Genomic DNA, 22,622 nt, shown 5'->3' on the forward strand with positions numbered 1-22,622 from the left:
CACCAACCCAATCGATATATTGATTGCTTACAAAACATTTCACATTTAAACCATAAATTATTATTATTATTATTATTAAAAAAAATACAAATGAGAATTTCCTAAACAATCAAACAGCTACACCAAGACACAAAGATGTCAAAGAAGTTCGTCTGTCCATCTCTCGACTGCAAATTCATCGACCATCATATTAAAATTGAATTGATGGAATCTATGTGGGACGCATGATAAGAATAAGATGTTATCTCCAGTTATATTTTGATTACTTTGATCTGCTGTGATCCATCGAAGATTCGCTGTGGTCAACTCATCAATAGTCAATCAATCTAAGGCTAGGATTCAGTTGCAGACAACTTAAAAGAACTTATAATACTACTTCCTATAATTGGCAGGCGTATCTATCTTCACTTACTAGGTGTTGAATCTCAGATTTATTTGATTGGCATGCAAGTCATAAAAAATAGAAGTATGATCCCCACAGCTTAAAAGTAATTTTCCTTATCATATTTCACACGCTTGATACTTTAATTTCAATTTTAACAGCCAATGAATTTGTTTCTCGGCCATGGATAAAAAATCACAATCTACACTTCCAAAGGGATCAGCTTTCATTTTCTTTTAATTTTGTTTATTTATTTATTTATTTTTGCATCCAATTGGCCAACATACGATTCACAGTAACATTGATAACATGAAGAGGACAATAACAAGAGATTGTGTTGTGTCTGCATTACAAAGGAAGTAAAGAGATGGACAAATCCAGTCCAATGCATTTATTCCCCACAGGCTGCTCCGCAAAACTAACAGTAAGTAGCAAAATCACATTACATGGAAAAACAAAACTCATCTACACCTCCCTAATAGACATAGATATGCATACGAGGTTCCAATGCTAACCCCTCTTATATAGCTGCAAAGTACTCCTTGCTGAGTTTTGGGTCTGGCTTCATGGATTTGTCCCCGGGCTTCCATCCTGCTGGGCAAACTTCATCTGGGTTCTCCTGCACGTACTGCAAGGCCTGCAGCGAATTTTTGCCGCAACGGAATCAATTAAAGATCAAATTAAATGTTAGAACACTAATAAAAGAAGATTTTTCTAAGTAATTTTAAGAGGTAAATCTTAAAAAAGATTAGTAAGTTCTACTGATATTAGTCAATCTCAGTCTGTCTTGATCAGATATAGTTTACCTGAAGTGTTCTCAGTGTCTCGTCAACACTCCTACCAATGGCAAGGTTGTTAATGGTTGAGTGCTGGATGACTCCTTCTTTGTCAATAATAAAGAGTCCTCTCAATGCAATTCCCTGTGATAAGACTGAAATGTTAGTAAATAGGCAACAAGGTTCTCTGACTATCTAACCGCAGAAATTGAAGTTACAGTGGGAAGTCCCAAAATTGGAATTGGAACACAGACAGACCTGCTCCGGAAGTAGTCTAATACATCAACAGTTCAACAGGAATCGGAACTAACAGTGTAACTAAAGAAAACCCGGCACTGGTGTTTCCTAGTAAATGACATCTGACAAGTGTCTGGACAGCTTATCCCTCCATTTCTCAATGACCAATATTACTTCATGGATCTTAGAGGAACCCCTCTTGCATAATCATATAGATCATTCAACAAATTTTCTAAGATATCATTCTGATTAAGGGGCATTCAAATTGTTAACTTTACGGCAGCATCTTTAGTGTGCCCTTGATTGAGGGAAGTGTGATTTTTGATAACTAAGTTGAAGATTTCTGTCACGTGTGCTACTGTCGTGGGAAGAGATTTTTCATTTCATAGAAACTATTGTTGCCATTCAGTCTCAGTGCCGCTCACATATAGAAAGAACATTTAGGTGCTGAAACATTTAACGCCAGAAAAAATTAAATGCTGAAAAGTGAAAATGAGCATAGCAAAGGAAATAGTGATCCTTTCTGTTGCTACATCATGTTGTAGCTTGTTGATCAATATAGATTCCCATGTAGAAGAAAATGATGGCTGCTATTGGACAGTGAGACGATAAATAGCTAACACTTGTTTGCACAATAGAACTCAATATGCAGGACAGAGGCAAATCCAGAAAGTCAGGTTTTAGGGTACAACAAGCAAATTCTTTTGCTCATAAGAAAATGTACAAGAAGAATAATACAAAAACTTATTAGAACAAAATCTATCCTGATGGCCATGTCACCTCTCACAAATGGAAATGCAGCATTATGGAAAACTTATTTCCTTGCTCCAATTGGCATGCGATAGAGTAGTAGTAATTGACTCCCATATTCCAACAGCAAGTATAAGCATTTGCTAATATTACTTTTCTAAATCATACAAACGACATTAACCATGACACTAGAGATAGAAAGCTAAATTGATCAATCCACAACTTGGTCATCGCTAGAAATAGTTGATTTAGTTATTTGTAAACTGTTATTTTAGGTTAAAAACCAAGTGAAAATTAGTTATGATTTTTTTACCTGATCAGGGATCAGAATACCATAGGATTTTGAAATTGATTTGGTGATATCAGCAATTAGTGGGTACTTCAAATCACCAAGACCACCTGACTTTCTGTCTGTTTGGACCCATGCCAAGTGTGAAAACTACAAAAAAGATGTAAGAGACCATCAGCATTCAGAAACAATTTCAGACTTTGGTTTAAAAACCAATCTAAGCATTCAGACAAGCATAAATGTCTCGTATCATTATTTTGCTCAAGTACGCAGCAACTACTCACTTAAGGGAAAATCTGTATCCGCTAAACTGCAGTATTACTAGGGAACTCTAATAGTTTTTTATGTATGCAATGAAATATACGCACACAAAAAACTTAATAACTACGAGAAAGCATGCAACCAGCCACCAATTGAGCATTTGATAATTTTTTCGTAGCTAACTTACCACACTGTCAGTTGAGACACCCAATATCTCTGTGTTTAGCTTCTCAAATTCAGCATATCGGTCACTGAAAGCAGTGATTTCTGCATGAAAAAATTCAAAGATCAGAAAATTTTTATTGTCCACTCTCATCTAAGCTTCAACTTCAATCTTGTTCAGAGTTAGAGGAAACCTGTGGGGCAAACAAATGTGAAGTCCAACGGGTAGAAAAAGAGAATCACATATTTCTTCCCAATGTAATCCGAAAGCTTGACCTGAACCAACACTAAAGCAAGTCAAAAAAGGGACAAAATTCAAATTTTCAACTCGTATAACATTCTCATTTCTTTATTATTATTATTATTTTTAAATAATGTACATTGATAAACTCTTGATCGAAAACAGCCTCTGCAGCAAAATCAGGTGCCGTGTTGCCCACCAATGGTGGTATTTCAACCTGTAAAAGGAGGCCATAGGTTGTTACTTCACTAATCTCGTTATTAATTATTATAAAAGGAGAAAGAAACTAATTAAGTCAATAACATTCCATAAAATTTAGAAATTTGAGAACATGTATAATTGGAATGACTTACGGATGCTTTGACAACGAAGGACTTGCGAGAACGGGACCTGCGGGAAAGAGAAACGGGGCGGGGGACCTGGGACTGGAGGGGATTGCGGAGGCCGGAGAAGGAGCGGGGAATGGTTAGGTTTTGAGAAGGGGAGATTGAGGAAGAAGAGAAAGCCTTGGGGTTAGAGGAAATGAGAGCGGCTGTTGCCGTGGCAGCAGCAGAAGCAGCTGAGCAAGCCATTGTTTTTGTTGTTGTATTCTTGTTCAGCTGGAGTCAACGAACGGGGCGAAAACAAAGTGTGGCTATCTGTTGCTCAAAATCATCAGTCTCATGAAGAAGTTAAAGAGATTGAAAATGGTGGGTGAGTGAAAGGATAGGGCTTTTTTGTTTGGGTTTGGTGCCTTGGGTTTCCCCGGCTCCACATGCTTTGGGTTTAACCGGAAATCTAGGTCGCCTTTTGAGCTCTAGGGTATATTCGTCATTTTATGTAGCATCCAATGGGCCGCTAACCGTTCAGCCCATGTAGTAGCAATAATAACTCAAGAACGGTACAAATCATCCACAAACTTCTTGAACCCTCTTCGGATTTTCAGATAGCACTGACAACACGCCCATCTCACTCTCTTCAAATCACATTTCTTGTTGTCTTATCCTTTAAGCAAATCACACTCCCCTCCTCAATATCCCTCTCAACCCGAAAAAGCACAAAACAGAGAGGCTGAAAATATTGATAATACTGACCCTCACAATCCAACATGTAGCAGCAATGCAAGACTCTCACACACTCTGCTCTACATTTTCCCACCCAAAGCTCCATTTTCCCTCCACCCACCATGATTTTCCCTCACTCTCTCGCCCGAGAAACCTCAACTCCCACGTCCACTTCCCCTCACTTTCTACCAAAACAATCACCCCTATCCCTTCTCCTCCTATACCCCCCAAAATTACACAAACACCCTCCATCTCCCCACCCCCAAATAGTCCCCACTCGGAATTCCAAGAAAAAATGCTCTACCTCGACTCCATCGGTGTTGACTTCTTCTCCTTAATCAACGACCACCCTCCGATCGTCTCCACATCTCTGAACGACATCAAATCAACCGTTGACTTAATCACCTCCTTGGACTTCGCTGCTGCCGAGTTCCGCCGAATCGTCTCCATGTGCCCAGAAATTTTAACTTCCCGAGCCTCCGACATCCTCCCTGTCTTCACCTTCCTCCTCAGAGAGGCCAAAGTAAACGGCTCTGATTTGAAAAGGGTTATCAGCAGACGGCCCAGATTACTCGTCAGCGCCGTGAAAACCCGGCTGCGACCCACTTTGTATTTCCTGCAGAGCATGGGAATCGCCGAGGTAAACAAACACACCTACTTACTCTCCTGTAGCGTTGAAGATAAACTCATTCCTCGATTACAGTATTTCCAAAAAATGGGGTTCTCTAAGAGAGAAGCTACGGCGATGTTTCGCCGATTCCCGCAGCTGTTTAATTATAGTGTTAAGGATAATTACGAGCCAAAATTGAATTACTTTGTAGTGGAAATGGGAAGGGATTTGAAAGAGTTGAAGGAATTCCCGCAGTATTTTTCGTTTAGTTTGGAGAATAGGATTAAGCCTAGACACCAAGCTTGTGTAGATAAGGGAGTGTGTTTCCCTCTTAATGTATTGCTAAAGACTAGTGAGGCACAGTTCCATCGCAGATTGGGTGTCTGTTGTAATTCTTCCATGCCCTTGACAAAGTCTCCATTGTCGCCTATAAAATGTCTTATTGATTCAATGTAGAGTAAAAGTTGTTATATTTAATGTTATTGAGCTTTGGTTCATTTTGTATGTTATTTGGTTGTTTCTGAAATTGAATTATTAACTGATTGACTGTTAAATTCGACTACCCAATATGAGTTTCCTGTCTGGACTCTTTCAATGGGAAATTATACAAGTCTCATAGTTGATTAATTGTTAATTTGCTATGTCGTACATTGGCAGTCCCTCGTGTGCTTTTATTTGTTGAAAACTCATGATAGACATATCTTTGATGATGTTTGATCTTTAGAAAATGGAGCCAGTGTTTAAATATTGCGTCATAAGATTGAGACTAGAATGGAGTCTTAATTTTCATGTTTTCAAGTTGGCGACAAATGCAAGAGTACTCATGGGTTCTCCTTTTGACTTTGAGAAATGTGTGTGGTGTTCTTGTAAGTCTAATCGAGTGCTTCCAACTGACAATGAGGAAATCTGTCGTTCTAAATATAGATTGTGGAAAAGTGTTAGGATCTGCTTCTTTCAGTTTTCTGAATTTGATGTTTAAAGAGAGTTTTATACCATGTGCAACCCTGGATTGCAGTCACTAACCCCTATACTCTTATTGGCAAAAAGTTACCCGAGTTTTTCTGTTCGTTCAGCTTTGTACGAACCTTGAGATAGAAAGGTTTCTGTAGAAACTAGAATGTGTGCAAGACAAGGAAAGATCTTTTAAAATTCGCATATGCTTTAATATGTTTTCATGAGACCTAGCTATTTACTTGTATTCTCATATATATGAGTGGTTAACCGGACAGGCAGACAGAAAAGCTTGTTTGAGTCCAACCTGGTCGTTAGTCTCCTTTGCCACTGGTACCTTGTAAGCATTGTATGTTTTTTTGTTGCAATGTCCACAATTTTTTTCATTTCTGACTTTCATTGCAATTTCCAAATTTTAAGCAATAAATCTAAATTAAAACATAGAATCGCGACCATTATGACATGACTGTTACAAAAGGGATTCTACCCACCGCTGCTGTGAGGTAGGTGGAAGTAGGGGTGGGCGTAAACCCACAACTCATGGGTTTATCAAAACCCAAACTAAATTAAATAGTTTGGGTTGGGTAAATCATGAAAATGGATTAGATGTGGATTTTATATAGAAAACTATTTCATTATGGGTTGGGTATGGTTTACCCATGGGTCATGGACAAAACCAAAACACTCAAATTTTTCAAATAAAATAAATGAAAACAAAATAAATAAACACAAATAAGTAAAAGGCTACCATTAAATTTTTTACGGCGTGATAAATTGTCAACAGTTAAAAAATGAAAATAACATGTAAAAATAAATTTAAATTAAATTTAAATTAAATAAATATTGTTGTAAATAACATAATTTTTTTTCTTATTTACAAAAGTAATTCCTCCCACATGGAAGGATCATCATAGAAAGAGCAGGAGACTCTACTAGTGATCAATAATAACTCGGCTTGGACTGGGTCCGATATGTTAGATGACAACTAATTTTTTGTCAATAATTGAATGTAATGCCCATATTAGGCCCTGTACAAAACTTTGCTTATCATATAATAAAATTAGAACATAAAACATACACACTATATAATATCATAATGTAAATAAAATTAAGCATATAAGTAGACAACATAACGTAAAACTACTAAAACGATAAATAAAAACAAATATTGCATAATTAAATAAATAACAAGTGGTAAAATTTATTATTAGATTGTTAATGTCATGTTTGTGAAAGTTTATTATTAAAGTGTATGTTCTTATTTATTGAGAAATAATAATTTTTGTGATTAAACTTTATTTTTATTTTATAGTATTCTTTAATTTAAGGATTAAGTTATTGAAAAATTTATAATTTTTATCCACTATATTTTTTTATATTTTAATATCAATTTAATGATTAATAACAATTAATAATTATTATAATTTTGATATAATTAAATTTTATTAAAATAAAAATTATTTTGATAATAAAATTCAAACCAAACCCAAACCAAACCAAATATTTGGTTTAGATTGAGTTAAAAATATTTGAATTAATTTAGGTTGGATCTAAATTTTTATAATTTAATTTGAATTAAGTTAAAATTCAACTCAAACCAATCCATGCCCACCTTTAGGTGGAAGTGTCTGCTGCCTTTAAAAATCGAATTCCATGGTGAATTTTATGTAACTCTCGCGTGAATTAAAGTGGAGTCAATATGTCTTTGAACCGACGGAGACTTCTTTCTCTGCTTTTGCCAGGAATAAATGGCAACTTTTCAAAACCAAAAAAAAAAAAAATGTATTTATAGCTGGTCAATCCAATATGTCACAGCTGTCATCGTGATTCTTGAGTATCTTTTCTTTTTCATGAACTGAACAAATTTCCCGTATCTATAAAAAATTGAGGTCGTTCTATGATTTCTATTTTTAGTCTATTAACAATATTTTTTTTTTTAAGTGAGCATCGGCGCTCTCTCCTCCACCAGATGACGTGGCAGAGTCATTTAGCTGATCGGACGTGGGGCAGCAAGTCAAGATTAGGCATTTTGCCACTTGTCATGATCCTCGAAGCAGTAGCACCAATATTTCCGTGTGCCGCGTGGTCCCTTAACCATTCTAGGGTTTTGTTGAGACGCGAGGGTGGGATGTTTGGAATAGTGAGTGCCTAATAATCGCACGTGCTTAGGACAAGAAGAAAGGCGCGTATTCGCCGATTCGTTTGTATAATTTTCCCCCTTTTTTTATTATTGTTATTGACCTTTTTTTGTCGTGATTTTGTACGAATTGCCCAAAGTTTTGATTATTTGTAATTATTTCATAATATGCTGATGTTTCTCACTTCCTGCGAAAACATCACATTTTAGCTAATATTTGTGCAACCGTACCCGCAGTTAACAAATCAAATTGTTTTACTTTTTTGAGGTCAACATGTATATCTAATTCGTTTTATTTGTGACAATACCATTAAAAGAAATTGTGAAATTCATCTTAATTTTCTATGAGGTAGTCTAAAACATAAAATTAAGAAGTTAAATTATAAAATTTGTTGAAATATTCAAAAGTAATTTAATGACGCAGTTAATCATCATTTTAAAAGTTGTATATGTATAGTTCTATTTAATATAAAATTTGTCAAATATGATTGTACAAAAGTGCATGGTCAAAGAATCTGATGTATAAACTTTTCAATAGCTAAATAGTTATCCAATCACAAAATCATAACATGAAAACTATCATAATATAATAATTGACACTTACTTATTTTTGAATTACTTCAATTTTAACACGTGTAACTTTTAAAATCATAACATGAAGACTATCTTTTTTTATTTGAAAAATTATTGGTGACAAAAGCGTTAATGTTAAAATATTTAATTTTATTAGCCTCTTAAAAGACCAACAAAAGATGTATAAATAATTACAAATAATGAGAAAATGACCAAAAGAAATATATAATTTTCTCACGTGACGTCAAAGCGAAAGAATTGCATCTCAATCTCAAATATGCGTAAGATCAATAGAAGTTTTCTTTAGTTCAACTTCTTATATCATCACTTAAATTTCTAAAAGAAATAAGAACACAAAAGTAAAGGGGTTACTACAGGATTTCACGAAAATAAGGAGGCAAAAAACCAAAATAAAGAAATAACAAAACAAAATAACGTTAATATTAATATTAATTTTTTTCCGTAAAACTTCCCTCCACATCTATCCGAACTAAAATTCCCTCCTTCCCTCGTTTTCTTCTCTCGTTCTCCCCATCCAAACCCCTCCCTCTCTAGATCTTATTTCTCCCCAGTTTCTCATCCCACTTCCTCTCTTTCTCTCATATTTTCGTTTTCTTCTCGCCATCTCTCATCCCAATGTCCGGCGCATCCCGAGCCCCCTACCGAACCGCGCCGCCACCGCCAAATCCGCCTCGTTCGGGGCCGATCGTCCCACCAATAAAGCGCCACCTTGCTTTTGTCACTACTAAGCCGCCTTTTGTTCCTTCCGATGATTACCATCGCTTCTCGAACACTCGCAGAGCCGCCGATCAGGAACCTGAAGCAATTGTTGTTAGATCTCCTGTCAGTTTTTTTAGCCATTTTAACTTCAATTTACTTTTTTCTCGTTTCCTTTCAGTGGCTTAATTTGTAATTATTGAACGACTTTTTCACTTTTGAACTTATTGCTTGTTCAGTTTGATGTATTGCATAATTGTGTTGATTTGAAGTTTGTTTCGTTTGGCAAAAAAACTCGTGTGCTATAGATTGGTTTTTTTTTTTCAATTTAATTTATCCATACTCAATTTAATACGTTCTTATCTGTTTTCATTCGAGTTGACTATGAGCTAATCATTGACTAGTTTGTGTCGTTGTTAGGATTTCATCTTCAATTTTGTAATTTTAGGTTATCTGCTTGATTACTTACTCAAATTTGTTAGAGCAAGAAAATGCTTGTTTGATTGATTAATTCGAAATGCTATGGGTGCTAATGATAAACAATATGGTTGGCTGTGAAAGTGTCTAAACCATAATTGTCCTGATTTTAACAATGCAAAACTTTCATGACTCAGTCGAATGTTCATCACTTACTCTGAACATTTAAGTAGCTTGTGCTCAAGTGCATCAACTGCCTGTTGTTAGTACAATGCTTGAATTCTGTCTGTGATTCTCAGCAATTAAAGAGGAAGAATGGAATGGAAGACAATGAGGTTGAGACCAGTGAGTGGGTTGGCAGTCCTGGATTGACAAACATATCTAACGGTCCCTTCCACACACCTGTATCTGCAAAAGGGGGAAGGGTAAACAACAGGTCAAAGGGAATAAAGGGAAATAGATCGACTCCTCAGACACCAGTGTCGAATGCTGGTGAGAAAATTTCTTATCATTTAGGTTCTCTCATCTCTTACACCTTACATACATCCTTTGATGTGACTGTTTACCAAACTTAGTCCTTGAAGATGAGCTAAAGCAATTTTCATGTTAATTTGCAGGTTCGCCTTCTGCTCTTACTCCAGCCGGCAGCTGCCGTTATGACAGTTCCTTGGGTAATTCTGAACGTTTTGGCATCTACAATAACTTCTTGTATTCTATATTTTCATGTACGGTAAGGATAACTTGCTTGATTTTTCAGGTCTTCTAACAAAGAAGTTCATTAATCTGATTAAGCATGCTGAAGACGGTATACTTGACCTGAATAAAGCTGCAGAAACTTTAGAGGTGATCATCTGGCTTATTGATCATCTATGTTGTTGAAACACTCCCAATCCTAAGTTCATTCTTTTTTGAATTAAAACAGGTGCAAAAGAGGAGAATATACGACATAACAAATGTATTGGAAGGAATTGGTCTGATTGAAAAGAAGCTCAAGAACAGAATACGTTGGAAGTATGTTTCTGAAAATTTTAAGAATTTGATGTTGTTTCCTTCTATATTAGTTTGTTGTTTCATTAGAACTTATGAAGGATTGGTCAAAATGATTAGGGGACTTGATAATTCAATTCCAGGAGAGGTAGATGCCGATGCCTCCATATTACAGGTATCTGAAAGTAAAAATTTGCTTTGTAAAGCGGCAACAACTTCTTAAGTTTACTATATTATGATTACTATGTTTCTTCTTTCTTCTATCTCAGTTTGTAATGTTGCATAGAATATCTAACAATTGCTGGTGATCCTGTTGTTGAAGCATGGAACAAGGATTGATTAAAAGAGAAATAGGAATCTCTTTTAGTGGCTTTTTCAGATGGACCGTATTTTATCTTATTGTCTTTTCCTGCAGGCTGATATTGATAATCTTTCCATGGAAGAGCTCAGAGTAGACGAACAAACAAGGTCCCTTGTTCTTTTGTTGAAGCAGTAACATTTTGCTGTTTATAATCTTTTCACTAGTGCTGATGCTTCCAGGAAATATTTCAGGGAACTGAGGGAAAGGTTGAGGGAACTAATTGAAAATGAGAACAATCGGAAGTAAACTCTTCTTCCCCACCATGTATTCTGATCCTGTTTATACGTTTAACTGGTATTAATATGCACTCAATGAGATGATTGTGTCTCAATTATTTCAGGTGGCTTTTTGTGACTGAAGAAGATATCAAGAACCTGCATTGCTTCCAGGTTAGTTTGTGCTACATTCTTTTATAATCATATCCCTCCTTGAAACCAATATCAAAGGTTCTTTAGCTTATCTGAAATTACACTTCTTATTCATTGCTTCTGGCAGAATCAGACCCTGATAGCAATCAAAGCTCCACAGGGAACAACTCTTGAAGTCCCTGATCCTGATGAAGTAAGTTGAGCTGAACATTTGAAAGGAAGTTACCGTTGTTTCACTTATCATGCCATTGATGCAAGTTCAATTGTTGGTCCTATGTATACAGGCTGTTGATTACCCTCAGAGGAGATACCGCATAATTCTTAGAAGCACAATGGGTCCCATTGATGTATACCTCGTTAGGTAATTTCCCCTTCCAGTCAGGGTGAAAATATCTGCTATTGCACATATCATTACCTTGACTGCCATCTGATGTTAGAGGATTTGGGATCCCTGCTTTGATATTCTTTAATTTCTCTGTTCTTTGTATTTAAGACACCCCTTTTGGCTTTCAGTCGATTTGAAGAGAAGTTTGAGGAGACGAATAGTGTTGAGCCACCTGCAAGCGTTCCACCTGTTTCCAGTTCAGATTCTAATGAAAACCAAGTGAAGGAGATAATCAATGTGGACAGAGCTGGAAATGAAACTGAAGCTCAGGCACAACAGGCTCATCAAATTTACTCTGATCTTAATTCTTCACAGGAGGTTGTTGGTGGAATGATGAAAATTGTTCCTTCAGATGTTGATGTAAGTGCACTTTTTTTATTACAGTTGTTAGTCCTCGTAACAATAAATTAAAGAAACCGTATATTCGTAAGGGAAAATATTCTTTGGGAGAAGATATTTTATTAGTTCAAGACTTCAAGTAATAAGCAACTAATTATCATTTCAAATAAGGTTCAGGTTTTGAATGAGTTTGCCAATATTCTTCAAATGGTTTTGCATAGGTTTGAAGTCAAGTAGTCAATTTCTGGCTCATGTTAGTTATCTGAAGATGCAGCCCAATGAGGCCACACTTGCCAATGTTTTATGAATGATGCAAGCCTGATGGTGTTCTTAATACTTAATTTGCAGTTGTCTGTCGGTTTCTAAAGTTCCTATATGCCAACTAGGCACTGGATGAATCTAAGTAATCTGGTCATCCTAAAGATATGATGTTTTTTAGTCCCAAATTCTTGCTAACTATGTGTAAGAAGAAAAGGATAAATGAATTTCCAAAAGTTTATTTCTGTGTTTTTTTCTTCACAATTCCTAATATACAAAAGATATGATATTTTGTTACTTTTCTGTAACATTAAATCATCTAACTTAAGTCTGTCATTGTTGTTGCAGAATGATGCTGATTATTGGCTTCTATCAGATGCTGATGTTAGTATCACAGATATGTGGAAGACAGACTGTATCCTTCATCTAAATTTTTGCTCTTCTTTCTTCTATCTGTATCTCTTGTTTCCTTCTTTCGGTTCACAACTTGATTGTTGAATCCCTGACTCAAACCGTAGCAGGTGCTGAATGGGATGGAGTGAATATGTTGCATGCTGAATTTGGAATGTCAGATGCCTGTACCCCAACGCCACAAACTCCCCCATCTAGGATAACAGAAGTTCCATCTACTGACTTTAACCCTATTCACAGATGATATTTATTTGCTAAAATCAAGTGACTCGTGTAGGTGCCCCTTCGGCAACTTTCCATGTCGTTCATTTAAGGGTACCATTGAGTTGCATGACAGTTGTATACTGGAAAGTTGGTAGATGCTGCAGAGGAAGTTACTGCCGTATTGCACAGCTATTGAGTAAAATTTTTGACCCATGGTTTATTTTCAAATAAACTTATTCTTGCTTGGAATTTTGATAAAGTAGCAGATTTCAGGGAGGAAAAAAACAACATATAAAACACAGTAAAACTGCCTGTGGAATATCATTGTAGCAGCATTGATTCTGTGTGGAGAATGAAGTAAGCCACACCTAAATGTCATGAAACAGACATGCAATGGAATTGCTGCCTGGGACAATGTCAGGTCAGTGAAAATTTCTGCCCTGGATTGCCCTAATTGTAAGTTAGCAAACATTTGTTATATCTTTAATGTAATTGATATACCATTATGGTGATAGAGGCTATTGTTTAGTCATTTTTTTAACTCTAATTGAATTTCATGTTTACATTTCCAATGGTTACAGATTCTAATAATGTTTACACTAGGATGTCTGCTTCAGATTTTAGTCTTGATCATATATTAGGATGTGGATGAGCAGAGCTCAGGGCTGCAAAAAAAAAAACCAAAATCAACCTCATTCTCCATTGTTTTTGTCCGCACTTAACTTATCCCCATCTTCCCCCCCCCCCGCGCCCACGCCACCGAGAAGTCGTTTTCATATTAGGACTCCTTTTGACACATTCTCTACAAAGCAGTTCAGTGTTGTCCACCCACGTGGACGAAGTGGACCTAATGTGTATGGTTATCAAACTATTATGGTGTTTGATGATAATATAATATCCAAACGCCGGTATTCTTTGCAACTTGGCTTCCCTGGGAGAGGAATTCTGATACGACCTGTTGATAAGTATTAAATAAGCAACAGGATTAAGAGATAAATATGCTTTTTAGGACCTTTGAATTAAGAGAAGATCATAAGAGTGCGCTTAAAATTAAGGTATTATGGTTTTACCGTTGTTTTTTAATGCAAAATAGCATCACTAGAGAGTGGGTGTTTATTAAACATTTTGGGTGTGTTTAAAATTAAATCGAAGGCACATCAATTAGAGAGTACCAAAAAGACGAGATTAAATATGGATCTCTATTAAGGAATTTTGGCGTGAGAGGTGAATGGAAACGATGGCTCAAGAAATAGAAATAAAATGTGTGTGATTCATGCTACATGTCACGGGGTGAGTATTTTGTGCAGTAAATCTGTGCGGTATTTAAATAACTCTAACACGGAAGTTGATAAATAAACCTATCGAACTTCTTAAACTAGGTAAGTAAGGATGCTTGTAGTAAAACTAAAAAGAAAAGAGAGCAATTAGCTAAAGAGAATTTATTACTCACAAGAGAGTGTACAAGTGTATTCAAGAGAGTTTGTGAGTTTTACAAATATGCTTAAGTTATTTGTCGTGTTGTGTGTCCATAATGATAAGTTCCTCTATTTATAGGGGAGGCTTGTCCATTGAAGAGAATTTCATGCAACTTGAGCAACTTGTTACAAAAATTTAGATATTTCTAAGTATACATAAGTGTGGAAGGTTCTAGATATGATGTGTTAAGAGTGCATTGTAAAATTTTAAAAATTGGGTCAAGCTAGCACACCTTAACTTAAATTTGGGCTCTTAGGCCTAGAATCTTAGGCAGTTGGGTTGGAATTTTAGACGGCCCGTTACATACTGCTGCTTAAGGAATTGAAGGGCATTTTGGAAGTTGCCATTTGGTGTACAGCTTAGTACCGTGAAAGCTTATCTTTCTCCACGTTGGATTCCCAAATATGGTCCTATGTTGTACACACATCACATCACTTTTTAGCACCGTCGCCATTTAAGATAATGCTGAGTTACATTATATGTAAATTATACAAATCTAAAAATTGTATCCAATAATTCAAGTGTTATTTGATTGGACACATTTATTGAGTTATTGAGTACAACTCTTGGACTGAACGTAAATTACAAATAATATAACTTAGCCACAATCTTTTATTTATTATGTTTTTGCTTTTTTATATATATCATAAATAATTTACACAAAAAGTTATATTTTTATAAATTATCATATTATGATTCTTTTATTCGGATACGCGAACCTTTCCTTTTCATTGCCTTGCTTGAGACATCTTTATGATAATGATGCAAGAATCAAGCAAGAAACACATAATAAAAATAATAATGCCGAAAATAATTTTTTAAAAAATATTCGTTGGTGTACGAATTCTATGTAGAACAATTACAACACTTACGAGGCTCAATGAGTTGAATAAATCAACAATATGCGAAAAACAATGAAAGAGAAAGGACAAGTCTATGAGCCCCTCAAGATTGACCAAATCATATATGATGGTATTTGTTTACAAGCTTGGAATAAGTGGCCATCAATTGCGTGATTTGTTTTGTCAAATCCTTTCTTCGTTTCTTTTTTAAGTTATTGTTTTGTATAAATCATTTCTTTCGAGTTTGAAAATACCTCGATCGAAATGAGCAGGAGTGGGCTACCACTCTCTCTCCTCTCTGCACGTGGCTGCATATCACTGGGTTTTCTGATATCAGCACTGAACACTACATTAAAAATAAAAAGAAAAAGGAATTTGCTCTCAGAATACGGTATAATATATAGTATAGCTCAAGCGCTCAAGGTCTTTAATGCTTGTATGATATCTCTAATGGGTTATCTCAGTTGGTCGTTAGTCATCTACTTATACATCATCAAATCACCGTTAATACATTATGTAAACTATTAGATTGTAGTTTTTTTTTTAACAATTATTATAGAATAAAGCAATTTTTTTTTTTAAAAAAAAAAAGGATGGAAGGGAGTCCAAATCCATTAGCATTTCCCTCTGCAAGTGGCCAGTGGGTGAAGATGTGGCTGCCAGAAAACGACGAACTTTCAAGAACATCAGATTTCCGCGTTCTCCATGTGTTAATTTATAAAGTTTATTTAATCTCTTTCCGCTTTTGATATTGTTTTACCACGACGGCGTCATATTCCAAATTATTATAAATATATTAAAAAAAAAAAGTATCATATTCATATTCACTGTCATCTTGTCACCCACTCTTAGTCGAAAAGTTAACTAACTATTACAACTCGTTAACTTATTGATTTATATGTGAGAAATGTCGAGCAATAAATCGATCTGGCACGGTAAATAAGGAGCAAAATCACGCTCCGGTCGGGGCAGCAAGCAGAGAGTAAAGTACATCAATTCGGTGATAAAGAAAGAAGACGAAATAAACAAGAAAACAAAACAAAGACAATGCGAACAAATGGACCAAAAAAACCCGCGTGAACAAAACACAGTGACAACGTCAGCGTATAATAATTGCAACCCCAGACACACAGATTTGCTCTTGTCTCACTTCGCCACTCACCAAAAACCATGGCCTCACCGCCGTCACCGCCACCGTCACTCGGTCGCAGAAACTCCATATCAACCACCGTACCACTCCCCACAAAACTGAGTCTCCCGGCCAAGTCATCAAATTACTCTTACGACGACGTTTCAGCATCATCATTCGAGCTCATATCCTTAAAATCACCCTCCTCGTCATACACTTCCCTCAAGGACCTTCTCCCTTCGTCCGGCTTCAACTCGCCCACCGCCACAGGTTCTGCTGCCAACTCCACCTACGAAATCTCCATCCGCAACCGCCTAGTCAAACAAGCCGCCTGGGCTTACCTCCAGCCCATGTCCGCCTCCCCGGACTCCTCCACCGGCTCCCACTTCCTATGCCGTATCTGGATCAAAATCTCCTCCGCGTGTTTTCAATTAATCAGTCGCATGCTCAGTGTATTCCGTGTAAAAGAAACAGAATTTTGACTAAATAAAAAAATTAACTAATTTTTTATCATTAAAGAAAGAATTGTGGGTTTTTTTTTTCCTTCTTTTTTCATCTGTACAATTGATCAAGCAGAGCAATTGACGTGCAATCTTTTTGGCGCCAATTCTAGTGCTGTGGTTTCTGACGCCGGAGCCTTTGGCGAGCTTGGAGGAGACTTTCGTTGGGCGTGCCTGGCGTGGTGGGCGAGTCTGGGATGTAACCGTCTTCGGGGGAACCGGGTTCCGATGTGACCCGCATGTTGACTTGCGCGAGATTGGATTTCGTCGGCTCCGACACGGCCCGGTTGATTGTGCTGGACCGCGGGGATCCGAATCCGAATTTGGACTTGCCCGGTTTTGGGGTTCTGGGTGAGTTAAACCCGTTTTCCGGTAGCGGCGGCGCGCTCGGTGCATGCTGCTTCTCACCGTTGCGTTTCTGATTCTGCAAATTATTTTAAGTTTGTGTGGTAGTTTTGGTTACAAGTTAAATTGAACACGCAACTTGTGAACTTAACTAACTATCAACACTAGTATTTATTATTGAAGAGTGTAATTCTGGTATTGCGTATGAGAGAACTGACGATAAAATTGTTTGCTTCGTTTTGGGTTGCTTTCACTTGGAAGCATGAACTTGGCTTCGAGTTAGTGATCATTTCCATAATTGTGAAAATTTTACCTCATGGGCAGGGGCGTTAGAGAACCTAGCAGATTGGCCAGCCAAGAACTTGATTATGTCAAAGAATTTCTCTTGACTCAGTTGTGCGCAATTTTGCCAATAGTAAATAGCCAGATCCCACAGTCTTGCTCTCAATTCCAGAATCCTTCTATCAATGTCTGTTTCGTGCTTCGACACGTAAGGCCTCAACACACTTTGATAAACAAACCCAGTTCCCTGCATCATCAAAACCAAAGTTGCCAGTTACAGATATGTTCGCTTTGCTTCTATTTCTTGTATTTACCAGATAGAGTTTGCTGTTTTCTAATAACCTGTGTCTTTGGAGACCACAAGTAGATGAAAAATGCCAGCTTCAGCTCTCCATACATCGGAAACCTTTCACGTGAAACAAGCACAAAGTTGTAAATGTAATTTTCTATTGCGAAAAAAAATGTGCAAGATTTGCAGAGGAGTATCGAGTGTGCATACCATGAAGCAATTGCATCAAGAAACCTCTCAAGAACTGTCAACATTGCCACAAGGATCCTGCAAAATTGTAGAGAAATAAGTCATTTGCCGAAGCCTGAAAGGTGATCTGGGCAAGTTACTCGATTGGATGGTGTCTAATCAATTCATCTCTACTTCCAGCTACATCATAAATTCAGAATATAGTAATAAATTCTTCTTTTGAATTCGTTAACCCGACATGTAAGAAGATGATCAAAAAAATAAATACAATCTGAAATTACCAATCAAAGTTTCCGGTAGAAAAATAATTGCGGAACCTAACTCCCATACTATTCAAGGCATTCTGGCATTGATGGTCTCAACTTCTTTTCATAGAATTAATTATTGACTATTTCTAACAGATTAAGAAGAAGAAAAAAACAAACCAAATACCAAAGATTAATCTTACCAATATTTGCACCAGAACCTGAGTTGGTCTATCTCAACCCTGTTCTTCTCCACAATTTTATAGCATTCAAACGCTGGATATGCGTAACCAAAAACCAATCTGGCATCCAAAAATGATAGTTAAAAAATGAAGTTCCAAGAAATGAATCCCAAAAATAAAAGTATATGGAGAAACAAAAAAATTAAAAACATGATAAAGAAAAAAACTTCAATGAAAGTTCATATATTACATAAGACATCTAGTGATGAAATCTCCCAACATCTTTGATTCTTTGTGTTAACGATTTAATACCCGCCAAAAATTTCCTGAAACAAACAACACAAAATCGTCTTTTTTATATTCAATGCACTTTTTCAAATTAAACCAGAGACAAAAACAAGAAACCTGTGATCTACGGCAGAAACGATCAAAATCTTGAACAAATGGACATTTGACGAGTTCAAACGCCGCGTCCGAATGAAGAAAAAGTAATAACAGTCAAATTCAAGAAACAAAAATGTTGTGAAAGAGATTGGAAAATTCTTTAGAAGAAGCGTTGTTCAACCTTTAAGAGACGGATCCCTGATTCTTCAAAACAGAACAGAGAGCCCAGAAACTTGACATAAAAGTAAAAAAAGTTTATAGGGAATGTGGGTACTTATATATAAATATAATAGGCGACTGCAAGTTATTATCAAAATGCTATTTATTTAATTAATAAAAATGAAGAACTGAATCAGGCACAAACAAAGAAGCGACTGCATTAAAGAGAAATTAAAAAAAATGAAAGAGAGGGGGGATCTTCTTTCTCTTGCACCAGACGCTTCTTTGTTGTTTATTTTATTTTTTTTTACACGCAAATCAGCGAGGAGGGGATTTCTTGGGATTCTTCAAACGGGTTTACCGGTTTGGCAGTTAAAGGGCCTTATAAGGGTATTTGTGTAATTTCGTAACCAATCTTGCGGTAAAAATAATAGTTCGTGGAGGTTGAAGAAGTAAAAGTTGGAACTAACTATTCATACCGGACTCCTGCCTTTGACGCTTGGCTTTCTTCTCTATCTTCTCGCTTTAAGAAAATTTATCTTGTTTTGGTTTTTAATAAGTTTTAAAATTGATTTTGTTTAATAATATATATCTATTTTTATTTTTAGCTTTTCTTAAAGTGGTGTCCTTAATCTATTTTTACATGGGAACATGGAATACTACTTTGGTTTTTCAACTCATTCATATCTTTTTTTTAAGATTTTAAATAAGAGTAAAAGTAATACGTTACATTGGTTAGATTTAAATTTAATTTTATGACATCGATAATATATTATTTATTTTAAAACTAACCAAGCGTATGACGTATGAGGTAATACTCTCAAAATAATTTAAAATATTGTATTGCTTATTCATGGTCTTACGAAGAACCCTTTTGTTGAAAAAGAAATCAGTGCGAGGGCATCAATGATTCGGACGATGATGGTTAAATTAAAGAAGTTTAGCCGCAAGAAAGGGCAATAATTTGTTAACTTTTGTTCTGTTTGCTTTAGTCTGGGACCCAAGCAAAACCTGTTCCTTCAGAGTCTTCCAATAGAGTAAGGGTATAATGGGCATTTAAGATCTCGTTGACCCATTACTTTCTAACACGTCTCCCTTGATGGTTGCGCACACATACGCTTGCTTGCTTAACAAAAAGGTGATGATGCAATATATATACATGTGTGTGTGTGTGCGCGCGCGCGCTCAATTTTACGCGACTTATTAATATAATAAAAAGAAGGGTAAAAGTCTATTTAGTCATTTTATTTTAAGATTAATGTTCTTTTAGTCTCTGTATTTTTTAAAATACCTCAAAACATCTTTGTCGTTAAAGTATTGATACCTATACCATTACTTTTTATTTCTTTTGACTTACTTTTACAATATTATCCTTTTATAATAATTTTTTTGTTTGGACATTAATAAAAAGAAAATAATTAACTTATCAATTTAACCCTAAAAAAATTATATTAATTTTTTTTATAAGCACCATTTGCACACTTGATAGTTTGCATACAATTTTTGACAATTAAAAATTAACACAATTTTTTTTAATTTTTTAGGGTTAAATTAGTAATTTAATTATTTTCTTTTTTTAATGTAAAAAAAAAATTATTATAAAAGAGTAATATTGTAAAAGTAAGTCAAAAGAAATAAAAAATAACAGTAGAGGTATCAATACTTTAACGACATTGACGTTTTGAGGTATTTTTAAAAATATAGGGATTAAATAAACACTAATTTTAAAATATAAGGACTAAATGAGCTTTTACCGTAAAAAGAATTGATATAAACAAATTGTCGAGGCCAAGAAACTTATTTATTTTCTAGCCAAACATGACGATAAGATTAATTTCACTTCCAAAATTTGTGTACAAATCTAAATTTTAAGGGTTTTCTTTCTTTTTTTTTTTTTTTTTTTAAAAACTCGTAAGTGTGTACCATTACATTATAGTACGCCCTAATTTTTAGTTTCATGCTGATATTCAACATACGTGTGTAATTTTAAAATAATAGAAAAAGTACATAATAGTTGTTTATGAATTAATGTTTAGAAACATAATTGAATGTTCTTAGAAACCTCACTTTTAGTCCAGATTCCACGTCTCTCACATTCACTCATTATTTGTGCTGAAGTAAGATTTTTAAGTTGTTCTTATCTCAATTAATTGTAATAAAATAAGATTTTGCTCATATTTCAATGAATTGTGACAAGGTAAAGAATGCATTAGCTAAATTTTGCTCTCTTTCTTTTAGTTCTCTCACATGAGAGGAAGATTTTCCACCTCTTTTATTTTGTTATATTTGAATTCTCAATCTAAAACCAAAATAAAATATTACTTCTCAAAAAAAAAATTATTATAATGTCTTCGGTTAATTTTCTTTTTCTTTTTCTTTTTTAAATACAACAGTTTCCTATTCATTTCCCGTTTGAAATTTATATAAAAAGAGATGTTGTAATCAATGATGTTAACAGTGATAATATCAAACACTTGGGGTCGTTATGTTAGGTCAACCTATTAACCAAATAATTGTCACCATTCATTCTATATATATATATATGTTCTGAATCCATATAAATTCAGTCAACATATAATTGGTCATACTATGATTTTTTTATTATAAAAAAATTAGCTTTTTAATTGGATGATTTGATGAGTGGGTTAAAATAATCTTCTAGTTGGAGTTATTTTATCAAGAAAATTAAAATAATCTTTAGTTGGGGTTAGTTTAAAAGAAAATTATAATTTGATTGACAAAATAACCACAAAACTTTGACGATGAATTGGACAGCAAAAGATTAGTCAACTAATCTCGGTGGTCTTAAAGGAGGAAAAATAAAAAATAAAAAAAGCATCGTCTGAGTTCTGGAAGAGTGATTAAAATTTCTAATATCATGAGATCATTTTATTGAAGAGTTTTCAACATCACGTAAATAGAATGAAATTTCGCAGTAAATTTCAAAGCATTTGCGATCACTGCTTGCGTCTCGGTATGTAATTAAGCTTATGCTCATTTTATTTGAAGAAGTCAATTAAATTACTCTCTTTTTTTTAACAAAAATGTTACATTTATTACCTTGATCTAAACATGCTTCCTTGAACAAATATATAGCAGGAGACCATGTGTAGTTTCTAGTTTATCCCATTTCTCCACTTAAATTCTCTTTTATCATAAATCATACATGTCTTTTTGGCTTTTATCCAACCCACATGAATCAGAGAATAATATACTTCATGTGTAGAGGACTTTAGGTCATAGAGTTGAGACTTCTTGTGATGGGCCTAGCCAACAACATCTACAGGTTAATAAGTACTAGACTTACTTATTAAATTATAAAATGGTAATATTTGACTTACTTATTTTATCTTGTCAATTCTATTTTTTAGTAAATTTTATTTATTTTTAAAATTATCTTCATTCATCACAATCAATAAATACCCATCTAAAAGAAAGTTTGTAAAAAATAATATTAAAGAAAAAAAGAAAACTGATGAATATGTTTGTAATTTTCAAATTTATAAATTATAATTGCGATAACAAATCTGGAATCCCCCTTCTATATCCTTATTATATGAATTGAAAACAACCATTAACTCTTATTATATGAAATGAAAACAACCATTAACTCTTGCAACACTGAAGATATACAAATACCCTCATTCTAGGGGGAAATAATAATAATAATTGTTGATGCAAATTTTTGCTCAATGTACAACGATTGATTTGTGTTTCGGGCTTTCTTCTAAATCGAATTCT

General features: G+C 35.0%; 4 protein-coding genes across 7 annotated transcripts; 2 read left to right on the plus strand and 2 right to left on the minus strand.

The window, feature by feature from the left end:
- Positions 1-611: 611 nt before the first annotated feature.
- LOC18038916 (2-Cys peroxiredoxin BAS1, chloroplastic) lies at positions 612-3,838 on the minus strand. Its single transcript, XM_006430024.2, has 7 exons — positions 3,452-3,838; positions 3,238-3,315; positions 3,052-3,133; positions 2,883-2,962; positions 2,459-2,584; positions 1,189-1,302; positions 612-1,019 (listed from the first exon to the last, which is right to left on the minus strand). Exons 1-7 carry the CDS (start codon positions 3,668-3,670, stop codon positions 903-905), a joined length of 816 nt encoding a protein of 271 aa, XP_006430087.1. The 5' UTR covers positions 3,671-3,838; the 3' UTR covers positions 612-902.
- Positions 3,839-4,012: 174 nt separating this feature from the next.
- Positions 4,013-5,228, plus strand: LOC18038917 (transcription termination factor MTEF1, chloroplastic). Its single transcript, XM_006430026.2, has one exon. The coding sequence runs from the start codon at positions 4,197-4,199 to the stop codon at positions 5,205-5,207; it is 1,011 nt and encodes a 336-aa protein (XP_006430089.1). The 5' UTR covers positions 4,013-4,196; the 3' UTR covers positions 5,208-5,228.
- Positions 5,229-8,892: 3,664 nt separating this feature from the next.
- Positions 8,893-13,431, plus strand: LOC18038605 (transcription factor E2FA). Of its 3 annotated transcripts, none has more exons than XM_006430028.2 (14): positions 8,893-9,255; positions 9,846-10,062; positions 10,164-10,217; positions 10,304-10,389; positions 10,469-10,557; positions 10,654-10,708; positions 10,949-11,001; positions 11,086-11,136; positions 11,235-11,283; positions 11,390-11,455; positions 11,547-11,623; positions 11,776-12,007; positions 12,593-12,659; positions 12,766-13,431. In XM_006430028.2, the coding sequence occupies exons 1-14, from the start codon at positions 9,049-9,051 to the stop codon at positions 12,897-12,899; spliced, it is 1,437 nt and encodes a 478-aa protein (XP_006430091.1). In that variant the 5' UTR covers positions 8,893-9,048; the 3' UTR covers positions 12,900-13,431. The 3 variants fall into 3 exon arrangements, with proteins under 3 accessions (XP_006430091.1, XP_024038058.1, XP_024038059.1); XM_024182290.1 differs by having other exon boundaries at positions 12,763-13,430; XM_024182291.1 differs by having other exon boundaries at positions 9,846-10,038; positions 12,763-13,430.
- A 3,358-nt stretch (positions 13,432-16,789) lies between these two features.
- On the minus strand, positions 16,790-19,284 carry LOC18038606 (putative HVA22-like protein g). Of its 2 annotated transcripts, none has more exons than XM_024181955.1 (7): positions 18,904-19,284; positions 18,589-18,664; positions 18,360-18,458; positions 17,933-17,989; positions 17,776-17,839; positions 17,465-17,680; positions 16,790-17,230 (listed from the first exon to the last, which is right to left on the minus strand). In XM_024181955.1, the coding sequence occupies exons 2-7, from the start codon at positions 18,618-18,620 to the stop codon at positions 16,916-16,918; spliced, it is 783 nt and encodes a 260-aa protein (XP_024037723.1). In that variant the 5' UTR covers positions 18,621-18,664; positions 18,904-19,284; the 3' UTR covers positions 16,790-16,915. The 2 variants fall into 2 exon arrangements, with proteins under 2 accessions (XP_024037723.1, XP_006430094.1); XM_006430031.2 differs by having other exon boundaries at positions 18,744-19,284.
- Positions 19,285-22,622: the final 3,338 nt, after the last annotated feature.

The sequence above is a fragment of the Citrus clementina genome, unplaced genomic scaffold (genome assembly GCF_000493195.1).
Source record: "Citrus clementina cultivar Clemenules unplaced genomic scaffold, Citrus_clementina_v1.0 scaffold_6, whole genome shotgun sequence".
Lineage (NCBI taxonomy): Eukaryota > Viridiplantae > Streptophyta > Magnoliopsida > Sapindales > Rutaceae > Citrus > Citrus x clementina.

Excerpts from the sequence above, each read along its gene's own strand:
- LOC18038916 (XM_006430024.2), bottom strand. The coding sequence starts at position 3,670 with ATGGCTTGCTCAGCTGCTTCTGCTGCTGCCACGGCAACAGCCGCTCTC. Across the intron at positions 3,316-3,451 it reads CCTTCGTTGTCAAAGCATCC|GTTGAAATACCACCATTGGT; the intron begins GTAAGTCATTCC and ends CTCCTTTTACAG. Across the intron at positions 2,585-2,882 it reads GTGTCTCAACTGACAGTGTG|TTTTCACACTTGGCATGGGT; the intron begins GTAAGTTAGCTA and ends TCTTTTTTGTAG.
- LOC18038606 (XM_024181955.1), bottom strand. The coding sequence starts at position 18,620 with ATGTTGGGAGATTTCATCACTAGATGTCTTAT. Across the intron at positions 17,840-17,932 it reads CTTGATGCAATTGCTTCATG|GTTTCCGATGTATGGAGAGC; the intron begins GTATGCACACTC and ends TTCACGTGAAAG. Across the intron at positions 17,231-17,464 it reads CTAACGCCCCTGCCCATGAG|AATCAGAAACGCAACGGTGA; the intron begins GTAAAATTTTCA and ends AATAATTTGCAG.
- LOC18038605 (XM_024182290.1), top strand. The coding sequence starts at position 9,049 with ATGTCCGGCGCATCCCGAGCCCCCTACCGAACCGCGCCGCCACCGCCA. Across the intron at positions 10,558-10,653 it reads AAGAACAGAATACGTTGGAA|GGGACTTGATAATTCAATTC; the intron begins GTATGTTTCTGA and ends CAAAATGATTAG. Across the intron at positions 11,284-11,389 it reads AGAACCTGCATTGCTTCCAG|AATCAGACCCTGATAGCAAT; the intron begins GTTAGTTTGTGC and ends TGCTTCTGGCAG.
- LOC18038917 (XM_006430026.2), top strand. The coding sequence starts at position 4,197 with ATGCAAGACTCTCACACACTCTGCTCTACATTTTCCCACCCAAAGCTC.